The sequence below is a fragment of the Quercus lobata genome, chromosome 8 (assembly GCF_001633185.2).
Source record: "Quercus lobata isolate SW786 chromosome 8, ValleyOak3.0 Primary Assembly, whole genome shotgun sequence".
Lineage (NCBI taxonomy): Eukaryota > Viridiplantae > Streptophyta > Magnoliopsida > Fagales > Fagaceae > Quercus > Quercus lobata.
In genome coordinates, this window is record NC_044911.1 from 49,373,146 (window position 1) to 49,382,607 (window position 9,462).

Sequence of the window (9,462 nt, forward strand, 5' to 3'; positions counted from 1 at the left end):
GCTCTTTTGTTGTTGATCTTTTGATCACTGAGCTGATCCTTGACCCCTGTTGTCATGGAACACGGACACTCTCTAGTTATTCCTCTTCACTTTGATGGGAATAGTTATGCTTATTAGAAAGTAAGGATAAAAGCATTCTTGAAATCTATTGATGAGAGAGTGTGGAATTCCATTGAATACGGATAGGAGAAGCCCACTACTCCTGTTAGTGAGTGGGAAACTTCTCAAAAAGAAGCAGCTGTGTTTAATAGCAAAACTATGAATGCTATCTTTAACGCTATTTCTATGAAGGAATTTAAGAGAATCTCTAATGTTGAGGTTGCTCATACTGCTTGGAATATCCTCCAGACTGTGCATGAAGGCACAAATGCTGTCAAAATCAATAAATTGCAGCAATTAACTTCTAAATTTGAAAGCATTAGGATGTCTGATGATGAATCTTTTGATGAATTCTATGCTAAATTGAATGACATTGTTAATTCTGCTTTTAACTTGGGTGAAATCTATGATCAACCTAAAATTGTTAGGAAGATTCTTAGATCTTTAACTGAAGACTTTAGACCCAAGGTGACTGCCATTACTGAAAGTAAGGATGTAGACTCCATCCCTGTTGATGAACTTGTAGGATCTCTTCAATCTTATGAGTTGGATCTACCCAAAACTATCAAATCCAAATCAATGGCTCTTAAGTTAGTTGATGATGTTAAAGGTGGTGGATTTGATGATGAGCTCTCTGCTACAGAGATTGCTTACCTTGCCAAGAATTTTAGAAACTTTCTCAGGAATAGTAACAGAAAGGCAAGAGGCATAAACACTACTGAACCTAGAAATTTTAGGAAGCATGATCCCACTAAGGTTAACAATAATGATAAACCTAGAGAAAAAGTAGGTCAATCTTCTAATAATTCTTTGGGTTTTCAGTGTTTTGGATGTCAAGGGTATGGTCACATGAAATTTGAATGTCGTACCTATTTGAAGTCTAAGGGTAAGGTTATGGTTGTAACCCTTAGTAACGGTGAAGTTTCAGATAATGAGTCTGATTGTGATGAGGATGAAAACTTCATTACTTTCACTACTACTGCTGTAGTCAATGACAACATATCTGTTGAAGAGAACCCTTCTGATGGGGAACTCTCTGAGGATGCAGATCTTCAATAGACCTATAATAAACTTTGCAAAGTTGCTGCAAAGGATGCTATAAATGTTCAACTTGCCCTGAAGAAAGTTGAATCTCTTGCGCTTGATAAGAAGAATTTGCTTGTAAAACTGTTTGATGCTACTGAACTTTTGAACAATGTGAAAACTGAGAATATGCTTTTACTTGATAAAGTTAAATCTTTGGAACTTGATTTATCGGTTGCTAGATCTGCTAGTTCTAAACTTGATCAAATGTTGAGTGTTCAAAAGTCTCCTTCTGACAAATCCAGTTTAGGTTATGTTGAAAGCATCTCTGTGTCTGCTCCCCATTCCACAAACTTTGTCCCTTCATCTTCTTCTGAACCTTCTGTGAGTGAGAGAGTAAGTGAAACTGTCAAACCCCCTGTGAGTGAGGTTGTCAAACCCATAGAAGTTTCATCATCTAGGAAGATTAGGGTTGATCTGAAAGAGTTAAGTCTAAGAAGCCTACCCTATCTAAGGGCAAGACACATGATAAGCCTGCATGGGTTTGTCACTTTTGTGGAAAGTCTGGACACATATGTCCTAACTGTTACAAGCTGCAAGCTGCAAAGAGAGCAAACAAACCAAAAGTACCTGTGCCTCAAGCACAAGATCCTATGGTACTTATTGGTGAATTGGTAAAGGCTTTAAACCTTTATTCCAATCCTGGAGTTGGTATGCAATACTCATGGTGCATCTAAAAGGTTTTGGATGCAAAAGACTCGAACTAACTGAGTCTTTCTGACATGGTCCTTGTGCTTCATTGCTCTACCCTTTGTGACATTTGTTCTTTGGTTTTGTTTTTTGTTTTCTAGGATTTGCATTGCATAACATTCATGCATTTCATTCTAGGTGTTTTTTTTAACCAAAAAAAAAAAAAAAAAAGGGAAGAAAAAGGAAGCAAATTGTGTTTTGTACTATTCTTCTTGGTTTTTGAAGAACAAGGTTGGTCAATTTATTTTCACATAACATGTCGTTTGTACCTTGTTTAGCTTTGATGAGCTTACTTATTGCACTTTACTAGTTGAAGCTTTGTAGTGCATGTTGTGTGGGAAAGATGTTTATGGTTTTTTGATTACTCTGTCTTAATCTTGAAGTCACATGTTTTTCACTGTCGGACTTGAACTTTTAGAGAAAGGCATAAATAACCATCTCACCATTGTTCACTAGCCAATCATGAACACCTTAGTGCATATCATAAGATTTTGTGCTCGAGAAACTGTAGCACATGCACGAAAAGAACATAAGGTGAAGCCTCGGTTTAAATTGCTTAATACTTAAAATTGGTATGTACTGTTAGGCTTGATGCCAAAATCACATAGGCTTGCAATCATGTAAGTTTCTTGATTTTACCTTATAGTGTACGCACAAATTTTGTTTGATTGATTTAACATTAAGTCCAATAATGTACACACCAATTTTAGCATTTAAACCAAGACTACACCTTATGTTCTTTTTGTGCATGTGCTACACTTTCTCAAGCACAAAATCTTACGATATGCACTAAGGTGTTCATGATTGGCTAGTGAACAGTGGTGAGATGGTTATTTATGCCTTTCTCTAAAGGTTCAAGTCCGACAGTCATAGACATGTGACTTCAAAATCAAGACTAAGTAATCAAAACCATAAACATCTTTCCCACACAACATGCACTACAAAGTTTCAACTAGTAAAGTGCAATAAATGAGCTCATCAAGGCTAAACAAGGTACAAATGACATGTTATGTGAAAATAAATTGACCAACCTTGTTTTCAAAAACCAAGAAAATAGTGCAAAACACAATTTGGTTCCTTTTTCTCTTTCTTTCTTTTTTTTTTTATTAAAAAATAAACAAAAACAATCTAGAATGAAATGCATGAATATTATACAATGCAAATCCTAGAAACAGAGAAAACAAAAACCAAAGAACAATGGTCAAAAAGAATAGAAATGAAGCACAAGGACCATGTCAGAAGGACTAAATTAGATTGAGCCTTTTGCATCCAAAACTTTTTAGATGCACCACGAGCATTGGAGTTCTTATTCACATGGGAATGATTACCAACTCCAGGATTGGAATAAAGGTTTAAAGCCTTTACCAATTTACCAATGAGTACCATAGGATCTTGTGCTTGAGTTACAGGTACTTTTGGTTTGTTTGCTCTCTTAGCAGCTTGTAGCTTATAACAGTTTGGATGAATGTGTCCAGACTTTCCACAAAAATGACAAACCCATGCAGGCTTATCATGTGACTTGTCCTTAGAAAGGGTAGGCTGCTTAGATTTAGACTCTTTCAGATCGACCCTAATCTTCCTAGGAGGTGTAACTTCTAAGGGTTTGACAACCTCACTCACAGGGGGTTCAGAAGAAGATGAAGGAACAAAGATAGTGGAATTGGGTGTAGACACGTTAATGCTTTCTACAAAACCTAACCCAGTTTTATCAGAAGGAGACTTTTGAACACTCGGCATATGATCAAGTTTGGAACTAGCAGACCTATTAGATTGTTCTCTAGCAACAGAAAGCTCATGTTCCAAATTCTTAACTTTATCAATTAAAAACATGTTCTCAGTCTTCACATTATTCAAAAGTTTAGTAGCATCAAACAGTTTAACAAGCAAATTTTTCTTATCAAGCTCAAGAGATGCAATTTTCTTCAAGCCTAATTCAACATTCATAGCATCCTTTGCAGCAACTTTGCAAAGTTTATTGTAGGCTTCCTGAAGATCTGCGTCCTCAAAGAGTTCCCCATCAGAAGGGTTCTCTTCAGCAAATATGCTTTCATTGACTACAGCAGTAGCAGTGAAAGCAATAAAGTTTCCATCCTCGTCATAACCAGACTCATCATTAGAAACTTCACCATCACTAAGGGTTACAACCATAGCCTTATCCTTAGACTTCAAGTAGGTAGGACATTCAGATTTCATGTGACCATACCCTTGACATCCAAAGCACTAAGGACCCATAGAATTATTTGAAGATTGACCTACTTTTTCTCTAGGTTTATCAGTATTGTTAACCTTAGTGGGATCATTCTTCCTAATGTTTCTAAGTTCAACAGTATTCTCATCTCTTGCCCTTCTGTTGTTGTTTCTAAGGAAATTCCTAAAGTTCTTGGTAAGGTAAGCAATCTCTGTAGCAGAGAGCTCATCATCAAATCCACCAACATCAACATCATTAACTGACTTAAGAGCCATTGATTTGGATTTGCTAGTCTTAGGTAGGTCCAACTCATAGGATTGAAGAGATTCTACAAGTTCATCAACAGGGATGGAGTCCACATCCTTACTCTCAGTGATGGTAGTCACCTTGGGTCTAAAATCTTCAGTCAAAGATCTAAGAATCTTCCTAACAATTTTAGGTTGATCATAGATTTCACCCAAGTTATATGCAGAATTAACAATATCATTAATTTTAGCATAGAATTCATCAAAAGATTCATCATCAGACATCCTAATGCTTTCAAATTTAGAAGTTAACTGCTGCAATTTGTTGATTTTGACAGCCTTTGTGCCTTTATGCACAATCTGGAGGATATTCCAAGCAATATGAGCAACCTCAATATTAGAGATTCTCTTAAATTCCTCCATAGAAATAGCGTTAAAGATAGCATTCATAACTTTGCTATTAAACGCGGCTACTTCTTTTTGAGAAGTTTGCCACTCACTAACAGGAGTAGTGGGATTCTCCCATCCGTATTCGACGGAGTTCCAGACTTTCTCATCAATTGATTTTAGGAATGTTTTTAGCCTTACTTTCCAATAAGCATAGTCATTCTCATCAAAGTGAGGAGGAATAATAAGAGAATGTCCATGTTCCATGACAACAGGAGTCAAGGATCAGCTCAGTGATCAAAAGATCAACAACAAGAGAGCAACCCGCTCTGATACCACTTGATAGTTTTTAGACCCCTTAAAAACACAATTGGATTAACCTAGGTAATTAGCCAAGTTGTTACTTAGTCCAAATTAACAAATCTAGGTTATCACAATCAAAACAATCATATCATGCAAAGCAGCGGAAAGATAAATAACATAAAAATATGATCACCCAGGAAACCAAACTGATAAAAACCTGGGGAGGGTTTAACCTAGCTATCCTCAAGGTAAACCTGAATCCACTATAAAAGAATCGAAGTTGTTCAACAGGACTTAGACCACTAACATCCTATTGCTACCCACCAGTAGAAACTTACTGACACGACCACGTGCAAGCTCCGAGACCACGAACTCCTTCTTTCTTGGATTCTCCAGCAAGTACAAGCACACCCGCTTGTGTTTCTTTAAGTTCTTATGTCAGCAACTGAATGATCATCAAGCTCTTAAACGAATCTCCTTCTTGATAATCCTAAACTTGTGTAAAGGAAAGCTCCTCACAAATCTCACAAGAGATTTACACAAATAGCAATATGAGTAACACTAAAACGTGGATAGGGTTTTCTTTTTATACCTAGGGCAAATTAAAAAACTCTAAACGTTTTAAAACACAACTAGGGCTGAGTTGGAATTCTGCAGAAAACGCATCTGACCCGATTTTCTATTGATCGAGCCTAAGCTTCGATCGATCAAACCAGGCTGAGAAGCATAAATAAATTCTGCAATAGCTTATTCCAACTTTACATAAATGAACCAACCTTGAGCAAGTCTAAACACGACTAAACATATTGTTTTGATCATGATTTGCCAACAATACACATTAGAGTTCTAAATACATAAAATCCTAAGTCTTTAGAACCTAACAAAATACAAAGCTTTAAAGAGTTCTAACTCTTCCCTCTCCACTATCTCTCCCTTTATTTAATTTGTGAGTGTGAGTTGTTAGGACATATGTGAATCATGTTAGGAACATATGTCATTTACAATTGGCTAATCCTTTGACAAAACACACTTTACTTGTAATTGAGTAGATCTAGGATGTGTTTAATACTTCAAGGAACAAGAGTTCAAGTCCAATTGTTAAAGTCATGCAAGTCTGTCCAAGAAACAAGTGAAGAAGTGCTGAATTTTAAAGCTTGATAGCTAACTCGACAAATAGCATCTATCAAGGTTTAAAAGGGATCTTCAGCCCAATGCTCGACAGCTACTCGATAGATAACCTATCTATCGAGATTTACGAAAATCAGTTTTTCAGATCTGATTTCACACAAATTCGTGTATAATTATTTAGGCTTTCTTTTCTCACAACCCTAAACATATATAAGGATTATTTTAAAGGCCGTCACAACTGATGCAAGTAAGTGCAACTTGATGCAAAGGTTTTTCACAAGCATTTTGTGACCGGAGACATATGCCCTAGTTTATCTTTCTCTTGAAGAAGCTACTACGTTTGTACACTGTAGGGTTTTGTAACCAAGGAGCTTCATGATCTTCATCATGTTGATGAATCGAAAAACTTTGCAGCCAACATCCTTCTCAAGTTGGTGGTTAGTCACGTACTTGGATCCGTGCATTAATTGGTTAGTCACGTACTGGGAGCATTACATTGAAAATGAGAGATTATCACTACAGAACAAGTCCAATTGTGTATTGGGTAAGGGTTCAACTGTAGGTTGGTATAAGGTACTGGGATTCCTTTACTTGTAACCGCTTGTTGTGATAATAGTGGATTCTCAGGAGTGGTAACCTTAAAATCACCCAATGGAGTTTTTGACTTGGAGGTTTTCCCCATTCTAAACAAATCACCATGTCAACTTTATTTTCCGCTACATATTAACTTAGTTGGTGATTTGTTTGTGCTACCACACGTATTGCATGTTAATTGGATTAATTAATTAACTTGGCTAATAAATTGGTTAATTCATCACAAGGAGTCAATACATTCCTGGCCTATCATGAGTCTCTTCTATACACTAAGTAGTATGTGAGTGTTTGTGAGAGTAAGAAAGAAAAGGCCCATCCGTATTTTGTTTTTATTTCCAACAAAGTGGTATCAGAGCCAATCTGTTCGTGGTGAGAATGGCTATTGCTAATGGGATGGTGTCATTCCAATTTCCTCAACTTACCAAACAAAACTTTGAAAATTGGAGTATCTGAATAAAGGCATTGCTTGGATCTTAAGATGTGTGGGAGATTGTGGAGAAAGGTTATGTGGAGTGACAAGATGAAGAATCTTTGACCCCAAACCAAAAGGAAGCCTTGCAAAAGGCTCGAAAGAAAGATCAACAAGCTCTTACGTTATCTATCAAGGTTGGGATGAAACTATGTTCGAGAAAGTTGCAAATGCAACTTCATCCAAGCAAGCATGAGAGATTCTTAAAAACTCTCTAACGGGAGTTGATAAAGTGAAGAAAGTTCGCCTTCAAACATTGAGAGGTGAGTTTAAAGGTTTGAACATGAAAGAATTTGAATCTATTTCAGATTATTTTTCAAGGGTGTTAGCAATTGTAAATCAATTGAAGAGATATGGTGAGAACTTGGATGATGTCCGTGTGGTAGAAAAAATCCTACGGTCATTAACTTCTAAGTTTTACTATATTGTTGTGGCGATTGAGGAATCAAAAGACTTGGATTCAGTGACCATTGACCAGCTCATGGGATCATTACAAGCCCATGAAGAAAGGCTCAATAAGAAGAAGCAAGAGCCTTTGGAGCAAAGTAGCCAAAGAGGCCGAGGACGTGGACATGGTAGAGGGAGAGGATCTGGAGGAAGGAATGGTCAAAACTCTCCCAATTATGAAGAGAGGGGTCAAAGTTCACAATCCACAAGAGATCGTGGAAGAGGAAGTTTCTCAAGACCATATAGAAGAAGGTATGATAAATCTAATATCAAATGTTATTATTGTCAAAAGTATGGGCATTATGCTCCTGAATGTAAAAATACCGCTAACACTGTTGAGGAGAAAGCTAACTATGTTGAAAATAAGAATGAAAAAGTGGAGCCGACTTTGTTGTTGGCATACAAAGGAGAAGACAGAGAAGAAAGTGGTGCATGGCATCTTGACTCTGGTGCTAGCAAACATATATGTGGGAATAAAATGATGTTTATGGAGATTGATGAATCGGTGGTCGGGAATGTTACCTTTGGTGACTCATCCAAAGTTTCAATGAAGGGGATAGGTAAAATTCTTATCCATTTAAAGATTGGAGATCATCAATTTATTTCTGATGTATATTATGTGCCAAGCATAAAAACTAATATTTTGAGTATGCGACAACTTCTTGAGAAAGACTACGATATCCAGTTGAAAGATCGCAATTGCTTAATAAGGGATCATCAAAATAATGTGATAGTTAATGTGCCTATGACAAGAAATAGAATGTTCTTGTTAAATATTCAAATTGATGCTATTAGATGTCTGAAGGCTTGTTTTAAAGATTCTTTTTGGCTTTGGCATCTAAGATTTGGGCCCTTAAACTTTGGAGGACTACAGATGTTGACAAAAATGAAGATGGTGAGAGGATTGCCTTCCATTAAGCATCCTAACCAGCTTTGTGAAGGATGTCTCATTGGCAAGCAATCAGGGAAGAGCTTTCCAAAAGAAGCTAGTACAAGAGTAACCAAGCCATTGCAACTTGTTCATACTAATGTGTGTGGGCCTATCAAGCCATTGTCACTTGGTAAAAGTAATTACTTTCTTCTCTTTATTGATGATTTTAGTAGAAAAACGTGGGTTTATTTTTTGAAGCAAAAATTTGAAGCATTTGGTGCATTTAATAAATTTAAGGCATTTATAGAAAAGCAGAGTGGCCATGAAATTAAGGTCTTAAGATCTTATAGAGGAGGTGAATTCACCTCAAATGAATTCAAAGAATTTTGTGAAGTAAATGAGATTCGCCGCCCTTTAACAGTTCCGAGGTCACCACAACAGAATGGTGTAGCAAAAAGAAAGAATAATTTAATTCTTAATATAGCCAAAAGCATGTTAAAGAGCAAGAAAATGCCAAAAGAATTTTAGGCTGAAGTTATAGATTGTGCAATCTATTTGTCCAATTGTTGCCCCACAAGAAGTGTACAAGGAAAAACCCCACAACAAGCTTGGAGTAGGAAGAAGCCTATAGTTTCCCATCTTCATGTGTTTTGGAGCATTGCATATGCACATGTACCAGATCAAGAAAGATCCAAGCTAGATGATAAAAGCAAGAAGTATGTGTTCATTGGCTATGATCCAAGCTCTAAGGGCTATAAACTCTATAATCCGAGCACTAGAAAAGTCATTGTTAGTTGAGATGTGGAATTTGACGAAGAAGGCACATGGGATTGGAGCACCCAAGAGGAGAAGTATGATTTCTTTCCTCTATTTGAAGAGGAAGATAAAGGGAATGAAGTTCACGAAGAGCCTATCACTCCACCTCCATCACCAGCAGCAGCATCTCCAATTCATGAAA

The 9,462-nt window shown here is 36.8% G+C and overlaps 1 protein-coding gene across 1 annotated transcript; it reads left to right on the forward strand.

Moving 5' to 3' along the window:
* The first annotated feature begins 7,469 nt into the window (after nt 1–7,469).
* On the forward strand, nt 7,470–8,551 carry LOC115957007. The gene is made up of 2 exons (XM_031075256.1): nt 7,470–8,360; nt 8,477–8,551. The coding sequence occupies exons 1-2, from the start codon at nt 7,470–7,472 to the stop codon at nt 8,549–8,551; spliced, it is 966 nt and encodes a 321-aa protein (XP_030931116.1).
* Nucleotides 8,552–9,462: the final 911 nt, after the last annotated feature.